Source organism: Myxine glutinosa, chromosome 1 (assembly GCF_964187855.1).
Source record: "Myxine glutinosa chromosome 1, kmMyxGlut1.1, whole genome shotgun sequence".
NCBI classification, from domain to species: Eukaryota; Metazoa; Chordata; class Myxini; order Myxiniformes; family Myxinidae; genus Myxine; species Myxine glutinosa.
Window position 1 is genome coordinate 359,098,128 of NC_136261.1, and position 23,018 is coordinate 359,121,145.

At 43.5% G+C, this 23,018-nt stretch overlaps 1 protein-coding gene across 2 annotated transcripts in view; it reads left to right on the forward strand.

Moving 5' to 3' along the window:
• The window catches only part of LOC137414146 (disintegrin and metalloproteinase domain-containing protein 9), a 62,365-nt gene that overhangs the window by 18,069 nt on the left and 21,278 nt on the right, over positions 1-23,018 (forward strand). For both annotated transcript variants that reach the window (XM_068099632.2, XM_068099641.2), the window contains exons 9-16: positions 3,730-3,808; positions 6,217-6,347; positions 6,646-6,811; positions 11,827-11,916; positions 12,462-12,657; positions 12,757-12,865; positions 14,641-14,815; positions 15,388-15,468. In XM_068099632.2, coding sequence (XP_067955733.2) covers positions 3,730-3,808; positions 6,217-6,347; positions 6,646-6,811; positions 11,827-11,916; positions 12,462-12,657; positions 12,757-12,865; positions 14,641-14,815; positions 15,388-15,468 — 1,027 coding nt within the window. The remainder of the gene's footprint in view (positions 1-3,729; positions 3,809-6,216; positions 6,348-6,645; positions 6,812-11,826; positions 11,917-12,461; positions 12,658-12,756; positions 12,866-14,640; positions 14,816-15,387; positions 15,469-23,018) is intronic.

Genomic DNA, 23,018 nt, shown 5'->3' on the forward strand with positions numbered 1-23,018 from the left:
CCTCACAGCCATCAAACACGTAATAAAAACACCTCACCACCACGAAATTAAAAACACCTCACAGCCATCAAACACGTAATAAAAACACCTCACCACCACGAAATTAAAAACACCTCACAGCCATAAAACACATAATAAAAACACCTCACCACCACGAAATTAAAAACACCTCACAGCCATAAAACACGTAATAAAAACACCTCACAGCCATCAAACACGTAATAAAAACACCTCACCACCACGAAATTAAAAACACCTCACCACCACGAAATTAAAAACACCTCACCACCACGAAATTAAAAACACCTCACAGCCATAAAACACGTAATAAAAACACCTCACCACCACGAAATTAAAAACACCTCAGCCATCAAACACGTAATAAAAACACCACCACCACAAAATTAAAAACACCTCACAGCCATAAAACACATAATAAAAACACCTCACCACCACGAAATTAAAAACACCTCACAGCCATAAAACACGTAATAAAAACACCTCACCACCACGAAATTAAAAACACCTCACAGCCATAAAACACGTAATAAAAACACCTCACAGCCATCAAACACGTAATAAAAACACCTCACAGCCATAAAACACGTAATAAAAACACCTCACAGCCATAAAACACGTAATAAAAACACCTCACAGCCATAAAACACGTAATAAAAACACCTCACCACCACGAAATTAAAAACACCTCACAGCCATCAAACACGTAATAAAAACACCTCACAGCCATCAAACACGTAATAAAAACACCTCACCACCACGAAATTAAAAACACCTCACCACCACGAAATTAAAAACACCTCACAGCCATAAAACACGTAATAAAAACACCTCACCACCACGAAATTAAAAACACCTCACAGCCATCAAACACGTAATAAAAACACCTCACCACCACGAAATTAAAAACACCTCACAGCCATAAAACACGTAATAAAAACACCTCACCACCACAAAATTAAAAACACCTCACAGCCATAAAACACGTAATGAAAACACCTCACAGCCATAAAACACATAATAAAAACACCTCACAGCCATAAAACACGTAATAAAGACACCTCACAGCCATAAAACACGTAATAAAAACACCTCACAGCCATAAAACACGTAATAAAAACACCTCACAGCCATAAAACACGTAATAAAAACACCTCACAGCCATAAAACACATAATAAAAACACCTCACCACCACAAAATTAAAAACACCTCAGCCATAAAACACGTAAAAAAAACACCTCACCGCCACGAAATTAAAAACCCCTCACCACCATGAGATTTAAAAACCCCTCACCACCATGAGATTTAAAAACCCCTCACCACCATGAGATTTAAAAACACCTCACCACCATGTGATTTAAAAACACCTCACCACCACATAATTCAAAATACCTCACCACCACGTGATTCAAAACCACCACAACGTTATTAAAAACACTTCACAACCACGGAAACAAAAGTTTGAGGGAGTCGTTAAGTGACAACACAGAAACTGCCCAGATGTGTAGATATATAGATAAATGACTGTACCCGAGTTGCCGTTTTGTCATGGTTTAAACCAATCATAATTCAAACAATTATTTTGCACAAATGTTTTTGTAATATACGTGATATTAGTTTTTATAAACAGTTGAAGTTGAAAAAAAAAAAATTCCCCAAAAAATAAATTGGAAAATTTTTCAAAATTAATATGCTTAGGACATACCGACGGGAGAGATATGTGCATACCAGAAGTTTGGTACGATTTCACAAAAGTTTGAGAAAGTAGTTCAGTGACAAGACAATACGACACAGGACAGACGCTGCACAGATATATATATATATATATATATATATATATATATATAAATGAAACAGTGTGTGTGTGTGTGTGTGTGTGTGTGTGTGTGTGTGTGTGTGTGTGTGTGTGTGTGTGTGTGTGTGTGTGTGTGTGTGTGTGTGTGTGTGTGTGTGTGTGTGTGTGTGTGTGTGTATATATGTTACCGATAGACTCCTAAGCGGAGAGGCTCACGTGCTTGATATTTGGCATAGACATGGCCATTGAGCCTGGGAAAGACATGGCCTACCTAAAAATATTTGACGAGATCCATATTTTTTATTCATATTTACCTCAGCGCATTTCAGCAAGGAACATTATACACGGAATCTCAGCATGTGCCAGAGCAGCTCGCTGATTCGCTCAGAGCGATCACGTGATGTTCCATCATCGCCGCCAGACCACTGAATGGAAAATATCTAGAATGTCCATTGCCATTCACACCACATAGGTGGAGATGCAGCTACCAGGCGCCATCTTGGTTTGCACTCGATGCTGGGCGATGGTGATTTCCGTCACGCGTTTGCACGTAATTCAGAGGGAAAAGCGATTGCGTTTTTTCACCTTTTGAGTTTTGTGCGATCGTGTTTTGTGTCGATTTTTGTCGATTTTGTGCGATATGAATTAAACGTCTTTGAAACAGCTGTGAAACGTCTTTCCACAACCCTTCCTTAACCGATTGGAGCAGTTTATTTTCGCACAAAATGGCATTTTAACAGTTGTCTCGCTTTTAAAATCGGGGACATGTTCAAAACAAACGAGATCCGCGAAGCGAGTTGGTCGAGTCATGCTAACCAAGATGGCGACACGGCGGCTACACTTTTCACGGAGTATGAGCATTCTATATATTTTCAATTCAGTGCGCCAGACTCGCTCACCTACTTGATTTGTGGCATAGACATGGCCATTGGGCCTTCACGGTGTAATTTGTGCGAGGCTTTTGTCCGAGTGAGCTTGAGTCGAGAGGGCGAATGTATGGGTTGGGAATGTACGGGTCTCCCTTCCCCCGCCCGGCAATGCCGGTACTGGAGGACGTCACAGGATCGGTGAGTCTCCAAAATCCGCTTCGTGCTGTTGTTGCGAAGATGCAGGACGATGTCGCGATTGTTGTGCTGCTCTCCTCCCATGAGAACTGCAACGTCATTGTTGACTGGCCCTCCCCTTCCTCCCCTCCCTTTCCCCCCCTCCCTTTCCCCCTCCCCCCTCTCCCTCCCCTTCCCTCCCCTCCCCTCCCCCCTCCGTCCTCCCCTTCCCCTCCCCCTCCGTCCTCCCCTTCCCCTCCCCCCTCCCCCTACCCTTCCCCCCTCCCCTCCCCCTGCCCCCTCCCCTCCCCCTGCCCCCTCCCCCTCCCCTCCCCTCCCCCTCCCTTTCCCCCCTACCACTTCCCCTTGCCCTTCCCCCCTCCCCCTCCCCCTCCCCCTCCCCCTCCTCCTCCTCTTCCCCCTCCCCTCCCCCTCCCCCTCCCCGTCCTCCTCTCCCCCTCCCCTCCCCCTTCCCCCCTCTCCTCCCCTCCCCCCATTCCCCTCCCATCCCCTTCCCCCTCCCCACCCCCGCCCGGCAATGCCGGGTACTTCTGCTAGTATATATATATATATATTACGAGGCAACTGCTGGCGAGCCATACAAGCAAAGTGTGCTGTCTGGACTCACCTCAAAATGTTCTGAATAGGTATGGAGCATTCCAAATGAGCAGATGTTAAACTTTTTATTCTAGTTCCTCCCACCTGTGCCAGCTCGTGACGAGTTTTGAATTTCTTGTACCAGATTCGTTTTTTGAAAGCTAATCGTGTTTATGCGAAGTGTTCATGTTTATCAGGTGTTCCAACTATTTGCCGAATTTGTTCGGAGTGTGTTCAGCAGTCGAAAATTGCAGTGCCATCCTTCCTGTCCTCAGGAAAAAATCATTTGGCACTGTGCTCGGAATGGCCTATGTGGGAACCATATGCATGAGGACTTCTGGTGGCATTGTCACGGTGAGTGTTGCTCTGTGTGCTTCATGAGCCTTTCGTTACACCACGATGGCATAATGTACTGATAAATTTGATGCGAAAATTAATCTGCTTAATAGTCTAGTAGGAAGACTAGGTCCCCCTGCACCCCCCGGAGATATACTTCTAATCAGTGTTTCTAGATTGGATAAAATGTGTAGAAAATGACTAGCTATGGCCCCAAGCTGAAAAAATGTCCCACATACCATTTTTATGCAAATTACTGCTGCAAATTTTATGCAAAATTATGCAAATTTTATGCAAATTTTTGATGAGGAGTAGAGTTGAGGGGTCTTTGAGGGCTTCATCGAGGTGCTCTCGGTTGCAAGACTGGGTCATTCTGAGAAGCACAGCAGGGTCAGAGATCATGATGTTCTCCTCCTCAGTGAATCTCTCCATCAACAGCCTCTCCATTGCCTCACACACTGTTTTGAGGCAAAAGAGGGACTTTGCGTAGGCCTTTCCACTGAGAACACCTTTGAGAGATCCACTTGTTACTAGTTGTGCCTCAAAGAGAATCTCTGCATATCCAGAACCACGCATCTTGTGTCCAGTGAGCATCCCGATGTAGTTCATGGATGTGTGGAAGGGTCCAATCGTTACTACATGACTAGCAAATTCATTTGGCCAGCGCCAGATGATGGGAAGGGCTTTCATGCAGACACCCAGATCAAATGTATTCAGGACCCATCTCTGACCCACCTCAGCAGTTGCTGCCTCGGAACGCTTCAGTAGCTCACGAACAACTGCGTTGTCTGTGATCGGTTGGTGGATAGGCGTGCAGTAGTCGACTGTTGATTTGCTGGGTGGGGGAGAACCAGTTGCAGAGGTGAAACCCCCTAGCCCAGGCACAGGCTGCAGGCCATTGCCATGCCATGCAGGCACCAGGCACAGACCGATCACAGACAACGCAGTTGTTCGTGAGCTACTGAAGCGTTCCGAGGCAGCAACTGCTGAGGTGGGTCAGAGATGGGTCCTGAATACATTTGATCTGGGTGTCTGCATGAAAGCCCTTCCCATCATCTGGCGCTGGCCAAATGAATTTGCTAGTCATGTAGTAACGATTGGACCCTTCCACACATCCATGAACTACATCGGGATGCTCACTGGACACAAGATGCGTGGTTCTGGATATGCAGAGATTCTCTTTGAGGCACAACTAGTAACAAGTGGATCTCTCAAAGGTGTTCTCAGTGGAAAGGCCTACGCAAAGTCCCTCTTTTGCCTCAAAACAGTGTGTGAGGCAATGGAGAGGCTGTTGATGGAGAGATTCACTGAGGAGGAGAACATCATGATCTCTGACCCTGCTGTGCTTCTCAGAATGACCCAGTCTTGCAACCGAGAGCACCTCGATGAAGCCCTCAAAGACCCCTCAACTCTACTCCTCATCAAAAATTTGCATAAAATTTGCATAATTTTGCATAAAATTTGCAGCAGTAATTTGCATAAAAATGGTATGTGGGACATTTTTTCAGCTTGGGGCCATAGCTAGTCATTTTCTACACATTTTATCCAATCTAGAAACACTGATTAGAAGTATATCTCCGGGGGGTGCAGGGGGACCTAGTCCTCCTACTAGACTATAACGGTTACCCCAAAACAACGTTAAAAAATTGAATGTTCTGTCAATATCCATATATAAGTACTGTGTTTAAACGTCGTACCAATTCCCTGTTATTTTTGATAAATCTTGACGACTGGTAATGGCGAGATAGTAATTCAAAATGGCAGCTAGCCGTGAAATGCGTTCAAAGCTAATTCTGGTTACCATTGGCAGTTTTTCCCAGGAATGGAAACATTTTAGCATTTTGAAGGAAGTGAATGAGAGGCATTGATTTTGGAGTGATTTTTGTATTTTTAATGCTCGGTCAAGACTGGTTAAAGGCCTTGTGCGTTTACGTCATGAGATCACGTGACAGCTTTCGTTGTCATTGTCGTAGAATGAACAATGTTGGAATTGGGCTTGATTACCTTGTCACAGTATGCTCAAATCCTTGATTCTGTTGCCACCGATCCTCGTCCCTGTTTGAGTTTGTTTTGGAAGATGCGAGCTTCACTGCTCCATTTTCAGGTTGGTTTTGCCAATCAGATAAATTACATCCGACTGTTTTTTTTTGTTTTTTTTCATGAAGTCGTTATAAAACGCCACTGTGTCCATTACTTTGTCCAAAAGTCCCATATGAATTCTATATCAGGAGTATTAGAGAGCTCCATGGCCTGCCTGTAGTAGCTATTGCTCTGCTTTATTCAGTTGTCGCTTGGTAGGTGGTAGAGGGGTTGGGGCCTGGGGGAGAGGTGGTATCTCCCAATGCACTGTCAGACTAAAGTATTTTTGCATTACCTTTCTGACATTGGTGTGAACGATTTCCTCCATTCCTGACACGTGCTCGCAGATGGGAGAGATGCTACTCACAGCAGCTGTCATGGCACACGAGCTGGGGCACAACCTGGGGATGGGTCATGATGACGAACGCTGGTGTCTGTGCCCATCACCTGAGGGTTGCCTCATGGCTGCCTCCATAAGGTATGAAACAGTTCTGGTTTTACAACTATTCTTTAAATGACGTGGATACTATCTTTTGATTATTGTCATTGACTTGTCATGTGGACAATGTGGTCAAACCCGACTTAGAGTACGTATTGCTTAGTTTTCACTTTTCCATGACTATAATCATAACATAATAGGTTTATTGTTTTTAATAGGGCTTCTTAAGTTCCTCTGGATCATTAGATAAAGGGATTGTCTCCCATGACATAGGACATTGCTGTTGAGTTTCTTAAGTCCACCATGCATATTTTCTCTTGCTCATTGTGAACTACAGGAACCCTCCCGCAACAGCGTTCAGCAACTGCAGTGAAGAGGACCTTGGGGTCTTGGTCAAGGGGGGCACATGTCTCCTGAACCTGCCGACCAAGAGCCTCCAACCTGCACGCTGTGGCAACCTGATCGTCGATGCAGGGGAAGAATGTGACTGTGGCTCAGTGGAGGTCAGCAGCATGTCCTTCGGGATCACTTTCTGATAAACACAAATAAGCAAAACGGAGTCCCATCTCTGTTCTTTCCTATTTTTGTTTTCGTGTTTATGGAAGAGTTTCTTAGAGTTGAAGCAACTCTTCTGACTTTTCTTTCCCTTTATATGTGTCCTTTCTTGACCAAATAACAATGGAGATGGTTCTCCATGCACAGATAATTTGCTGCATAATGTGAAGGTCTGCGACGTATTTCATTGTATATGGCTAAATCCACACCTGCCAACTCTGCACATATCCACTTGGTAATACCGACTCACTAGAATCATGATTTTGTCAAAGTTTTTTGTGTACATAGTCGAGGCTCGTGGAAGAGATAGTACCAGTACATTGAACGGATCAAGATGCAACAGGACAAAAGGAAATTTCATTTTCGGAAATGGTTTTCAGAAGTGGTACCCAATTACAAACAACAGGCCTTTGGGCTTCTGGAAAAGCGCTATACAAAATAAATGAATTATTATTATTATTATTTTAAGGCCATTTTCCCTGCAAGAGGGGGGGTTAGCCTTGCGGTCCCCATGACAATCTTCTCCATTTTGCCCTATTTTCTGCATCTCCCCTTGTTAACCCCCTTGCCCGCATTTCTTCTTCGACCATCTTTAGCCAAGTCTTTCTCGGTCTTCCCCGTCCTCTACTTCCTTCTACATTCATTTCCATCACTCTTCTCAACCAGTCACTTTCATCCTTCTTCAACGCATGACCAAACCATCTCAAACTGTTTCTCTTCACAGCATCAATCACAGGCTCTATTCCCATCATCTTTCGCAATTCATCATTTGTCTTCCTCTCTCTCAACGATACTCCGCACATCCACCGAACCATTCGCATTTCCACCCTTTCCAGCCTTCGTTGCTGCTCTATGTTCATTACCCATGTCTCGCTCCCATAAATCATAACACTTCTCACACATGCAGCGTACACCTTTCCCTTCAGCTTCAACGACACTCCCCTCCTCGTCAGCACGCCACTCAGTTCCCGAAACTTCTTCCATGCACATCTCACTCTAGCAACCGTTGCCAGGTCTGATCCACCTTCTCCATTCAGCATGTCTCCTAGGTAACAAAATGTTTTCACACCTTCCAGCTTCATGCCGTCTCCAAGATCCAGCTCAACATTTCCTTCATCTGCAGCTCCCTCTGTGCACACCTTACACTTGAATGTAGCTGCCACACTGGTTAATGACCCTCTCAAACCACTACATTTTTGATGAACCCACTCAGCGCACATTGTACATTGAATGGAATTCACTCAGACACCCTTCCTGCACACAGCACATGGCCACTTCCCAGTTCTTTCCACCTCAATTTGATGGTACCCAATTAATGAACAAAAAACGTCTCGGAGAGGAGGGTCGGGAAGGGGGATGCATGAGCCCTTTCAAGATGATGGACACAATAAAAGTCAAGGGTGCTTAATCCACATAAAACAATAAGAATAGAAGAAAAAAATAAAACAGCCAGAAATGCATGCATTCTCTAGCCCTTACCTGTCATTTGCGTAACAAGTGCATTACCACTCACATTGAAGGATGACTTCGTACCTACACCAAGGCAAGTAAAACAGCTATGAAACAATTGGTTTTATAGCTTTGGTTTTTATTTATTTTAGCGCCAGGTTGACTCATTATAATATAACTCGAGAGTTCGTAGAACACCTTGCCCCACGCAGTCTTGAGAAAGAGGACATGGGAAGGGCCTTTTAAACTCTTGCTTTGCGTTTCCGAGCATATTTACTATTAGTTGCCATTTTACCTGAATCTCAATATTCCCAAACGCTGAGAGCACGATCAGGACGTTTAATTGGTCGAGATGGCGTATAATGGCATAATATTTTGCCCAAGTTCTGCTAAAACTGGAGGTTTTTGAAAGTGCCAACCAGGCGATTTGTGATCTGGTGTTCAAGGATATAATTCAATTGAAATAAAATAAAAGTTTCAAAGATTGTAGAAAAAAAGAAAACAAACTTTTTTTCCGTAAGTTTACCGCTGTTGATGCACCGCCTTTTACACCACCTTATTTAAGATGTTACATTAGTTATTTGTGCTTGTCGTTTGTGCCCTTTATGATGTCCCTAAAAACAAAGTTTCCTGTTTGGATTGATTTTAAATTTTGTTTGACTGCCAGGCAGGCAGACAAAGTAAAAAATAAAAAAATAAATACTTACCTCACTCCTCTCTGCACATGTGGGATCGGGATGAGATTCTGTACAATTTGCTAAATCCACAGCCAAAGTACTGCTAAAAACTGCAGGTTCTTCTTCCTATTAGTGTTCTACATTGTTCAAAATCTTACATTCAATTAAAATTAATTAGTTCCTCGATCATGGACTGATGTCTGTAGACAGCCAGACAAAGTGAACCAAATGCTTCACCCCGTTTTTCGCTTTGCGTGCTGGATAACACGAGTTCCCTAATACACCTAAACTTAACACAGGAGGAGGCCATTAGGCCCATCAAGCCATCACAATGGTTGCCAGCATATGGTTACTTGTCTATATCACTCTTGAATGCTGAACATCAAGCAATAAAGCAGCATGCACTATTTTTTGAAGTCTTGGTATGACTCTGTCGGGATTGGGTTCAAACCGTCGACCGCCCAGACTCGGAGCAAACCATTACACCAATGCTCTAACCATTACACCGTCGAATATGGACCTAGCTGGAAAAGACTCAGCTGGCGTATAATAGTAGATACACGGGTGTGGGTGAGGATATATCTACTTCCTTATACCTCCGTATTAATGGGATGTAAGGCATTGTGACCTTAACCCATCAAGAATGACTGCACTGTAGTCACAACCTGCGACAAAAACCGGTAACTGCCCCATTGGGAAACGCACATTTAAATCACTCTTAAAAGATGAACAGCACAATTGGGGAAACGTATATTTAATGCGATATTAAATAATTAATTTGACGCCTCTTATCCATGTCACCCTCCGCCACGGTTATATCAGAATTAATTGATACATCACAATCACAGATTGTTTAACCCCAATATGGGGCCGTTTAAAAAAGAAATTTGTAAAGCTATTTTTTAGGGAGGAGCATACCATGCATGCTGATGGGCTTGATTAAACCTTACTCATAATTTTTAATTGACATATGATTAAAATTTTCGGGTTCCCTTTTTGTGAGTGGCACTCGACCCAAACAAAGGCAATGGAAATCTGACGCAACAATCCCTGGCAGTGTATTAATCAACAGAGGCCTACAGGCCTGATGTCATAGGTCCACCAGAAAACCTATATGGCGGCCTTATTATTTGACTGGGTGCCATGGTGGGTGAAGTTGAGCGACAAATGTGGGTGGAGACCAGCAGACGTCCGACCAATGGATGCACATTTCAAAAATCGACCCCCAACAAGATCCACAACAACAACGACGTACATTGTACAAGATCCACGTACATTTTCTATGTATCCATGGAAATCTCCACTCATGGCTTGCGGACTTCCTCTCTGGTCGTAGGCAACGTGTGGCCCTGAATGGATTTCTCTCATCTCCCCTTCCTGTTCTGGCTGGAGTTCCCCAAGGTAGTGTTCTGGGCCCTGTGCTATTTCTGGTCTTCATCAATGATCTCTCCGACTCTCTGGAAAATCCTCTCTATCTCTTTGCTGATGACTCCACTATCTGCCGCTCCATTCCTCATCCCTCAGATCGGCAGTCTGCAGCCTCCTCACTCTCTGCAGACCTGGACAAAATCACAGACTGGTCAAACAAGTGGAACATGTCTTTCAATCCTGACAAATCTCACACTCTTACAATGTCTCTCCGAAAGGACCGACTGGAAAACCCTCCCATCTACTTTCTCAACAATCCTCTCCAAGAAGTTCTGTCGCTCAAGCTTTTGGGTCTCACTATCTGCCATGATCTTTCTTGGGAAAACCACATTTCCAAGCTGGCCTCCAAAGCCAGTCGCCGACTGGGCATCCTCCGTCGTGTGAAGTCCTTCCTTGGCACACCTGAGCTCCTCACCACATACAAGGCTTTCATCCGCAGCTCAATGGAATACTGTTCCCCCCTCTTGGCTGGTGCTCCTGCCTCACACATAGCTCGGCTTCACGCTGTTGAGGCCAAAGCTTTCAGAATCGTTGGAATCTCCTGCGATGAAGCTAACTCCGAGGGCCTTTCACTCACTCACCGCAGGCAGGTTGGTGGTCTTTCTGTCTTCTACCGACTCCTCTCCGGCCTTGCTCCCCCAGCTCTCTCTGTGCTCTGTCCCCCCAATATTCCTTCAGGTCGCACAAGATCTGCCTGCAACCCTCTTATGGTTAAACTGCCAAAATCTAGGCTCTCTGCTCACCTTCACTCTTTCATTCCCCTTTTCTCCCGCCTCTGGAACAAACTCCCCCACTCCCTTCAATCCCAGTCCTCCCTTCATTTCTTTAAAACAGCTGTTCACCACCATCTCTTATCTTCCCCCATCCAAATCCTTGATCTTTTCTACCTCCGCTAATTCACCTCAAAGTCCTTGCAGTGTTCATATGTTTTATACCTCTCCCACCTCCCCCCAAATCCTCCCGATGTCCCTGCTCTCAAATGTTGTGTTTGTGTCCTTCCCCCTCTCTCCCCATCCTGTCTGCCGCTCCCCTTGTTTTTTGTGTTTTGTGTGTCGGTTTGACTTTTTGTGTAATTAATGTTAGCTCTTTCACGAGCCTCGATCTTGTATACAAAAAACAAACAAACAAAAAAACAAAAAAAAAAACCCATGCAGAGCTCTTGTAGACCTGCGACAGGTCGCAGGTAAAAACCGACTGGCTGTTCAGGTTGGGTCGTGAATAAGGTTAGTTGTGAGGTTGCCAAGTTTGTTTCCTTGAAATTGATACTTTAAATGAGACTCTTAACTTGTCAAGTTATATTTTTTATCTCAATCGATATTCAGGGCCACAAATTGCACCTCATTGAGCACTAAATTTGAAGACTGTGTACCAAGGCATTTTGCATGGTTTGTGCCTGCGTGTCTGTACAGGAGTGCAAAAATGAGTGTTGTGACCCGTCTACTTGCAAGCTGAGTGCCAGGTCATGGTGTGCACATGGAGAGTGCTGCAAGCACTGTGTGGTGAGTGTGTACTCGCTTCTCGGCTGTCTAACCTGGGTTCAAATCCTGACCAATCTATAAACTGCTATCCCAGTGTTCCACAGGCAGGGTGATTCATCAATGTGGGTGCCGTCCCTCGGATGGACGTTGAACTGGGCATCCCGTCCGCCGGCAGTAGTCGGTGGATGTTAAGGATCCCACAGTGTCCTTCGTTAAGATTACGTGATATATCACCAGCACCGTGCCTAAATTGTGGCTCTTAAGTCTTCTCAATTATTATTTGACACTGCTTCCTATGTCAGAGTGCGCTTGCTGTGGGGCTGCAGCTCCTTCTCTACAAACACATTTGTGCTCCCAGGTGTTCACGTATCACGTGTTAATGGCCGTCTTCGGCTAGAAAAGCCATCCATTATTATTATATTGCATCAAATGTATTGTTACTGTCCACCCAAGATTCTACTCATAATAAACCGATCAGGATTTCATTGTAAAAGTACAAATTTCACGCAGTTATAACATCATTTGAACTCTTTATTTACTTATTTGGTAATCCCAACATTCTGCAGTTCATGAGCCACGGTGAGACCTGTAGGTCAGCAAGAGGTCCCTGTGACGTGCCGGAGTTCTGCAATGGCTCATCGTCTTTCTGCCCCAATGACCGGACAGTCCTAGATGGGCGAGAGTGCCTGGGCGGGGATGCCTATTGCTATCAGGGCTCTTGCTTTACGCTGCTCGCTCAGTGTGAAAGCATCTGGGGAGAAGGTGAGGCCACTGTCCCACTTTATCATTAATTTTATCAGAGTTCCTGTTTCTTAAACTCTTCTCAATTTCTTGCCTTTTCTTTGCCTGTTGTTTGAACAGGAGCCACGGTTGCTTCTGAGCAATGCTTTCTCGAAGTGAACTCCAAAGGTAATGAGTTTGGAAATTGTGGTCGCAACCCCAAAGGACGTCTTCAAGCATGTGAGCGCAGGTGTGCTCCATAGCAATCCTCCCTTGCTCAGAGATTGTGTCCTTGCCTTTGAGCTGTCTGGTCTGGATTTGGTTGAGTGTGCCATACTCTGAAGGGGGTTAAGTTGGCTGTCCTGTCTGCCTGTCCTATCTAAGCTGGTACCATGGACCATTACGTGCTATCAACAAACCCATATCAAGCACGGGAAAAGCCACAGTAATATTGCCTCAAGGTCATGAGCATTCAAGGTGTCATCATGGGGGTGTGGCATAACAACATCGCTGCACACGTGACACAAAAAAAAAATTCATGTTGCATAAAAATATGTATAATATAATTTGGTGAAAGAGTTAGGCCAGTGGCACGCACTCAGACAACCTAGGCTAGCATTTGTGTACAATTGCTGGACCTCAGACGTGCTGTTTTGCAATTGGTTACACTCTGTAAATTTTATAATCGTTGATTGAGCTTTCCTTGGCCTTCTCATTGTATGGTGCAAAGTAAAAACGGCGTGCAATGCCCTTTCAGCTGTCATGTTGCATCACCCTGTATTTTCTCCAGTCTAGGATTCAGGAAGTGTAATTTAATTTAAGGTTTCTTCTTCTTCTCTGCTTTTCCACCTTTAATGTTGTTTTGTATTATTGTGCTGCATTGATTTGGTTATTGTGCAGAGAAGAAGTGTTGTTGTGTCAAACTGTGAAAAAGACAAATGTTTCATAACATGAAACATTCATAAATTGTACAGAATTGTACAGAATCTCAATCAAAGATTCCAAAAAATTTCAAAAAAGATTTTTTCTTTATCAAATTTTGATTTTTATTGATTTTATTGATTGATTTTAAACATGCTCTTATTGATTTTAAAGTCTTGATCAATTTTTTTTCAAAGATCACAGATTTTTCAAGGACATTGGTTGGTCTTGTACGTTATTCTGTTTGGCTGTCTGTTTGTCTGTCAATCGCCTTTTTAAACCGATCTTCCGATCCGATCTTCACGACAATTTTAAACCGATCTCCACGAAACTTCACCAGATGGTAGAGTTGGTCATAAGGAAGAAGTCTATTGATTTTGAGGTCAAAGGTCACAGGTCACCTTGCGGTCGAATTTCTAAAATTGCCATTTTTCATCCGATTGACTTAATTAATTGAACAGCAATTGCATAGTGCCTCAATGAATTGGGAAACCAACTATTTTTAAGGTCAAAGATCAACTCAAGGTTAAACTTTTAATATCAATTTTCATTTGAAAAATCATCAATTTTAATCCGATTGACCTGAGCGTTGATTAGGACTGTCAATTTAAATCTTGATGAAATAGTCAAATTGATGTATCTGTGGAAACTTTTTATTTTGGGGAGGAGTGGATTTTGCAAGAATCGTGCTCTGCACAACGTTTTATTGTTTATTTCTTTATTTATTTAAAAAAGAGGTCAAATGTTTTATTTTATTTTTTTTATTCAAAAATTTCCCCCAAATTTATTTTTATTATGACACTCTCACAGTCTCACACCCTCCACCCCACCCCCCCCCTCTCCCCAAGTAATTAAAAACATAATACTTTTGTATGCATAACATGCCAGTTGGTGAGGTTTTTTTGCTGGCGTTTCGTCAGGCAGTCACCGGCTCTGTCCAACTCCTCAGACCTCCCCTTTCATGTTTCACCACCAGTGTAAATTTGGGTGGTGGATCAAATTTCTGTCTGCTTGTGTGTACCACCGAAAAAGACAGATTTGTTTCAACACGTGTGGTGCTCGATATGGAGCAGTGTGATGACGTTGCACGCATGCTTTCTGCAGAAACGTAAAGTGTGGAAAGGTGGTGTGCGAGAGCACAGCATCGTGGCCTCTGTTTAGCCACATGCAGCCACACTTTGCTGTTTACAAAAAGTGTCGTGCTGTTGACTACAACCAAGGCTCGGACGTGCTGGACCTTGGCCTTGTGCAAACTGGGACTAAGTGTGGACCGGACAAGGTAAATGAACCTCGGGATGACCTGCCATTGGATCTTACTCATTTTTATTTGCATGCCCTTTTCATGAGAAGCCATGTATTTATTTTGCAAATATACTGAATACTCAAATATATGATGTGAGAGCAACAGACGTTGTGCTTCGGCTTCATCACGAGAGATTCCAATAATTTTGAGAGCTTAGGATTCCACAGAATCCAAGAAAGACAGATGTGTTGCTGGGGCAGCAGCCCATACTGGAGAGCACGACACCATTGAGTTTTACAGTACTCTACTGCCATTTTCTTCTCTCCTGACTCTTATAAACCTCTTTCACTGTCTGAACAGTCTTCCTTTCAATCCTTTTTCTCTCGATCTCCAATTTTTACACTATCAACCTCTTTCTTCTCCCTCAATCCAAACCCCATTATAATAATAATTAGATGACCCTTTTGTATTTACGCCAATGTGATTTGTGTGTGAATATATTCATGCTCTTAATTTCTCCCACATTGGACTCTTAAGTCCAAAAACTTTAATTAATTTTTCCCCCTCCTGTGCTTTCATCGCCATGCTTAACTGTGGCTGCTTTGCAGGTTTGCATGGATCATCGGTGTGTGAACGTGAGCTTGCTGGGATACCACAGTGCTAAAGCAGATATCTGCAATGGCCATGGGGTGAGAACGTTTGATTCTTGGTTTACTGTCGAATCTTGAGGGATTTTTTGTGCCGGTGCTGATGCATCATGGGAGCTGTGTCACATGCTCGATGTGATGGGATGTTGCAGAGATGCGTGAAAGGACGTTCACTCCCAGAAATAAATAAATTACCAGCATTGGAAATGGGAACTTATATGGGCGTTTTGAGACTGAGGGATTTTGAGACTGAGCATTGCGGGTCCTCCAATTTATCCTATTCTTAGTCACATGTCACCTTCATGGTAAGATGTCTTTTCTGCATCGTATTTGCCATAAGCTCTATGATTGATCTTTTTAGCCGCGTCGCAGACGCTGCTCATAGAGTGCCCTCTGGTTCTGTTGTTGTTGTTCTTCTTCTTCTTCTTCTTCTTCTTGTTCTTCTTGTTCTTGCAGAGAAGACAAAACCTCGAAGCTCCACCCATTCTGGGAACCATAGCTCCACCCATTTTGGGAGAGGCTTCATATAAACAAATATCCACCATTTTATTAACTCGCATAGCTTTGAGGCCTGTTTTGTAGGCCCGTGGTGTCTTCCTCTCTCACACAGTTTTATTTCAAATCAAATTCGATATATCATTTCATTTTTCACAGTCGCTAACATAGTTTTAGACTCGGTTGAAAAAAAACGGGAAGAAAATCCGATGAAAGTTGCCCTTTATAGAACGAAATGAATTCTCAAAGGCCTGTAACTTCAAGCCCATTGAGATATATATTTTTTAAATCGCGGCATGCTCAGTCATACACCGCCCGAAATAACAGACGGGAAAATGCCGAGATATATATATTTTGTTTAAATCACGGCATGCTCAGTCATACACCGCCCGAAATAACAGACGGGAAAATGCCGAGATATATTAAAAATTCGTCCATTTGATGACAATCGTCACGATGAAATATTTAATTTATACGTCGTCACAATAATGTGGAGAGAGGAGCATAGCTTCGTTCACGTGTCGCCACACACGGGAAATTGCCGAGATTTTTTTTTTTTTAAATCGCGGCATGGTCAGTCATACACCGCCTGAAATAACAGACGGGAAAATGCCGAGATATATTAAAAATTCGTCGCCACACACGGGAAATTGCCGAGATATATTTTCACTTTGCACAAAAATAACATCAAGTAATCGAATCAATAGGAATGTCCTGTGCCTATAACATCGACGTTATAGGCACAGCTGCATCTAGGCATTGTGTAACATCGACGCGGCTTTTGTTTTAATTAAAACTTTTTGTACTTGTTGATATCCTAATGGAGGCTCTTTGTCTGTAGATGCATTCCAGCTTCTTGGCACAGATGTACTGCACAGTTGTGATTAGTTTTGCTTTTATTTAATATTTTATGATTTGTCTTTTTCTTTTTTTTTTCCCAGAGGTATTTTACGTGTCGGGTTTCACCTATCAATACAGACTTACCTTTAAAGGAATGCTACTAATTTTATTCTCTCAAGAATGTTTATTTAATTATTACCTCCACCATCTAAGGTGGAAGGTGGACGGAGGTTGTGTCTTCACCCGTCTGACTGTTAGTACGATATCTCAAAAAGTTATGGACGGATTCGGACGGATGTTGATGGACAGTTTGGGCATTTCTCAAGGAAGAATTGATTCAATTTTGGTGAAGATCCGGATACGAGAATTTTAAGTGATTTTTCACCATTGAGTGATAAGGCCAAAAACGATATCCTGTACAGCACGATATCTCAAATCTTTGTGGTCACGATATCAGGGCCGGCTTTGGAGGCCAACTTTGAAATGTGGTTTTCCCAAGAAAGATCATGGCTGATAATGAGACCTAAGAGTTTGAATGACTGAACTTCCTCAAGAGGATCGTTAGGAAAGTAGAGAAGAGGGTTTGCCAGATGGTCCTTTCAGAGAGAGAGAGATAGTGAAAGTGTGAGATTTGTCAGGATTGAAAGACTTATTCCATGTGTTTGACCAGCTTGTGATTTTTCCAACATCTGAAGAGAGGGAAGAGGTTGCAGCCTGCCTGTCTGAGGGATGAGGGATGTCATGGCAGAGGTTGAAGTCATCAGCAAACAGATAAAGGGGATTTTCCAGAGTTAGAGAGATAAATCGATGAATATGAGGAATAGGACTGGGCCCAGAACCACTTGACAGGGAGTGGAGATGAAATGATTCCGTTGAGTGCCACACGTTGGCTCCGAGAGTAGAGAAAGTTGTTAAGCCACGTGTGGAGTTGGCATTGTATGCCATAGACAGACAGCTCAGAGAGTATGTCAGGATGCCAGACCATATCAAAAGCACGAGATATGTCCAGTGAGACAGCCTTGATCTAATGTCTGACTTTGAAGGCCTCCATCCATTGTTGGGTGAGTAGAAGCAGTATGTCGAAGGTGGAGTGACTTGGTCTGAAACCAAGTTGGTGATCTGAGATGAGGTTGTTGGAGAAAAGGAAGGATTTCATACCAATTTGTGATGATTGATTCCATGAACTTGCTGATGATTGAAAGTAAGCTGATGGATTTGTAGTTAAGGGGATGTTTGAGTGTGTGTGGTGTGGGGGAAGGTTTGAGTGTGTGGGATGTGGGGGAGGCTTTGAGTGTTAGTGCGGTGGCTTATCAACTTTAATGTTACCAGCCGGACAAAAGTCCCAAATTTGGTATGGAGCTTCGTTTGGACCTATCAATTGATTTTAGCCTAGGAGCCATCCTGACCGTTTCAGATTTTCCAAGATGGCGGCCAAAATTCAAAATGCCACCAGCAAAACTGAATTATCATATATCTCTGGCTGCAGAAGTCACAGATAGACAAATGAGGTATCAAATCAGGGGTTTTTGAGGTCAGTGAAACTGATTCAGGGAAAGGTACATTGCATATGTCACTTATTTTCAAGATGGCGTCCAAAATCCAACATGGCCGCCAAAAAAAATTAAAATAATGATATGATATTCGTTCAAATGTGGCATCAGACCAGTATTTTTGCTGTGACTGACCTTATGATCTGGTAGAACATTTACACCGGCAAAGAGATGTACAAGGGAGATTAGCCTTGCTACATTTGCACACTGTACAATCTCTTTTGCAGCCGCATTTGATAAATTCTCTGCAAGCACGAGAAGCTTCGGGAATTGTTGTCCAGACAGGTTCCCAAGATTCGGCGACTTTTTTCCAAGCATATCCAGCTGGACTTGGAAGTTTTTGTTGTGCTAACATGCTGGTAACCCAGATGCCAGCCTGGTACACTGCCCTCTTTGTGTGCTGCAGAAGTGCATTCTGAGTAGGTGGAATTTTGTCTACAGCTTGACTCTTCTGGGAGAAGAGCTCCATACGTGCAGTGTTTACATTGGTCAAATTGCTTGTTTTGTCATACACTATGATAACTATTCGCTCGATCTTCTTAAATGTTTCAGATTCCAAATCAACATGCTCAAATTGATGTGTGGCCAGGTGTACGAAAACATTTGTGATTGCATCATATACATGCCATGCTTGCCAGAATGATTTCTTTCCCTTCCCTCGAAATGCTGACGTGGTATCACATCCTGAGAAGGCGTGGAACATGGGTAGGGACCTTGATTTAGGTTCACCGAGGCGTGCACAGATGGCATTGATACTGTAATGTGTGTAGTTCTTTCCCACACCGTAGGCTACCCATAGGTCTACATCTGAGTTAATACGTGAAAGATCATGAAACATGCCAGTAAGAACAACAACAATGTCTGTGTCCACGGTGCGCACTTGGACAATTTTTGAACCATTCTCCAATGGATGCTTCACGTGAACCACGATCCTCGTGTCGGCCTCCTCCTGATTGCACATGGACATTTCGATCTCAGTTCCAATGCATATAACATTCTCTCCAGCTGTGATGTATACCGAACTGCCTGCGGGACAGTTTAACTCTGCCACCTTTGAGGAAAGAAATTCAAACAGTTCTTTCTTGTTGATAGGATCACGGAGGAAGTCAATCCAGTTTGTTGGCAGCTTGGTGTCACCAGATACCTTTCTGCGCGTTCCTTTCCCTCGTTTTTCCCTGGTTGACTCCTTCAAACTGTTCGGTATGTATGTATCCCACACAAGGTCCAGTCGTTTGGTGGTCTTTAGCTGTCGTTCCAGGTAGGGAATGAACACATTGTCTGCATATTCGTGGAATGTTCTGACATGTGTTACAGGCAAGCAGTGCACAATCACAGCACCGTCCAGGACTTTGCAGTCAAATGATGCAGGTGGCTCTGTCTGGTTCGGCTCCTCGATGCATTGCAACAATTGAGATTTTGTACCTGGCAGGTTCAGCTTGCCAAAGTCAGACAGGGAAGGAGGATATGACTGAACCTCATGTGCGAAGAAGTCATTGATAACACCATCCCTATTTTGCAAGGAGATGTATAACTGTCCGAAGAGTGCCATATTGTTCTCAAGCACTTTTACTTTCTTGCCGTCCTTGGATTTAGCTTTGACTTTTGTCGAGAATAAGGGTAGCGAATTTTTTGACATCGGATTGTGTATGGAGCGAGTGCGATCCACAAGGACTGTTGTCACATAGTCCTGATACTTTTTCGTACCAATGTCTTCCGGTGTACGGATTGTATTCACGATGGTCTCACTCATGCAGTTACGACTGTCAAGAGTTACTAACTCGGGAAAATCATCCAGGAAAGGATTGCCCATCTTTTGTATGACTTTAGATTGGCTATCAACCTGTTGCTGGAACGCTTTCTGTGTGGCGAGTCCCTGTTCATGGTGCTCGAAATTCGTAGGGTTTTCCGGGTCATCATCAAGAATATATTCATTCTCGAACTGCTTCATGAGTCTGGCGAGTTCTGGTCCAGAGGTCATCCAACGTTTGAAGGCGACTGGATTTTCAGTTAGTCCTACTGCACCACCGGAACCCTTCACAACTTTGTTTTCCTGCTCGTGCGCTTGATCAACGGGTATAGCAGAATATCTGTGGGTTGACTTCGAGATTACCCAGTGATGGCGAGTCTCAAATTCATCTCTGATTGGTTTCGGCAGAGATTTCATGTCTCTGATATGGACGGACAGCCACCTAGCATAGTTCACATGATCTAATGCGAAAAACAAAGGTACGAGCTCCTCCAGAACGCTAATGTACAGTGTGAAGTTCCTCTCCCGGTGGGCTCTTACAAATATGAGAATGAGGATCTCATATTGCGTAATCAAATCCCAGAACTTGAACGTGGGACAGTTTTTACACATTCTCTCATGCCAGTTATTAAAACTCTCGTTATCATTCGCACCGCTGGGATCCTGGTTGAATGCCTCGACGATAAGCTTCTTAAGGGTCAAAAGTGTAACTTGGTGAGCGTGTCTAGTTCTGGTCAGGTGAGCTGTTTTCAGGAATGAATCAGCAATTCCAGATGAGGCTACCTCAGCTTCAGTAAGGGCTGCTGTCCACCCAGAGCCCTGTAACAAATCTCCAACAGTGTTCCATAAAGCCATCTCGATGTGCAATCCTCCCATCATAACCACATGCACTTTCTCTCCATACGTATCTGGCCATTTCCATTGTATGTACTTGGCGAGCGTAAACAACGGCTGATCAAATGTTGTGACTGGGATTTGTCCTGGGTTAAGGTACTCTGTTGCTTGCCTTTGGACATCCATGCCATGTTTAATCATTGCAGGTGTGGCTGACTTTTCATAAAACAGAGGAAGTAGTGCACATACAGCTGACAGCTCTACTGTCACCTCTTGCTTAGAGGCATGATAGGCAGACCATGTAAGCGAATTATCCTTGCTCAGTTCCGTATCATTGACAAGTTGAAGACCATGTTCTATCAAGCCATATTCGTCACGTCTTGCATCTGGTAAAACAGATTTGATGGGTTGAACATTATTCTGTGGAACAGCAACATCGGTGGTCTTCAGCGAAACAGCAGGAACAGAGGCATAACTGTCTGGAAGCGAATGAGTCTGTGACCCAGATGGTGGTATAGCAACAGGCTGTCTAGTCACACCAGGTTCCCTCTCACTTGGGAATTGGAAAAGACTTATTCCCATGCCGTGGAAAGATGTCTTTGACGTGGATGAGCTCGGATTATGGTCGAGATTGTCAAGAGCTCCTACAGTGAAGAGACCTTTCCGAAGAATAGTCGGAGCTACTGCACCATCATCTTCAAACCTCTCGCATACAGCTGTGGCGAGCCAGTCTTCAAGCTGCATCACCCTGTCGTAGGAAACACTGATACCCATTGTATGTAACTGTTGGATGATTTTCTTGCTCCTAGTCAGCGCATGTATATTGAGGCCAATATAAATTGTTAGCGGAGGTTCTCGGTCAAGAGTGTGCCGGACTTTCACAGGCGAATTAGGTTTCCTTTTCTTGACGTTGTAGATGATGTTTTGCCCAATAGTTAGGCACACTTGTGACTCATTACTCTCTTGGTCTTTCAGATTAGGACCATTGAGAATCATGGAGACGAGAAATTTCAGACTAGAGGGTAATGAGTTCTCCTGACAACCTGGTGGAAACTGGCCAGTGAATTTGAATCCTTCATGATGGAAGATATCTTTTCTAACGATGTTTGCCGCGCGTGCCAGAATCAGGGCATCTTCTGAAAAGTCACGCTTTTTCATAGCATCTTTTATCATGTCTTTCATTCCTCTTTGAATATTAGAACGATGCCCCGCCCATCATGTTGCACTTGTGCATCAGAAAATAGTTCAAGTAACTGTTCCTTCAATCTGGTTTTGTTGATAGTCTTTTTGATGCCCAACGCCTCAAGCCGATTCACGTACAGTGAGTGTAACTCGGATAATTTGAAGATGAAAGTCCCGGCATTAACAGACATTTCAATGTAACTGGTGAGTTCAACAAATGCTCTAGACTCATTCATTACGTCATCAATGTTTACTGTTGCATGGTGTAACTGTCTCATGTGACTGCGATACCGATTTCTAAGGTTAGTCAAACATTTTAGATGATACTTCACATCCATAGCTATAAGATCTCCACCAACAATCCTCGCAAGTAGTTGGGTATCTTGCAGTTCGTTGATCATAGCTCTTAGACTGGCATCCATATCATATGATCTCGCGAGATCTTGGAGACGGCGGCAGAGATTTTCGAAGCTCCACACGGTCTCCACGTTTTTCGAAGTTAAGTCTGTTCACAATTGTATTTTGTCGAAACTGTATTTATCTTTCGGTGTGTGAAGTTATTGTGTGCAACTTTGGTTGTTTCTCGGTGTTTATCTTTCATAAATTGATCGTCTGTTTGCCGTGTCGCGAGCAAGGCCTTGTACAGTGTGCACTGTACAACCTTGAGGCTTTGTTTTTCTCTCAGTGGTCCGTCGTTTGTGATCCAATAACTTTCGTTCTCTGTATTCCCAGTCTTTTCACCCATAGCCAACTTCCTTGTGTAAATCTCAACTCAAAAAAAAAAAAAAAAAAAAAAAAAAAAAACACAACAACAACATTTCCTTCTCTGTTCTCATTCGTTTATTCATTCTTATTCGTTCGTTCGTTCTTCGACCACGTGTTTCTCCCCCATTTCCCCAGATAGTTTTCACTCATTAACCTTCAATGTTTACACTTTCCCCTCA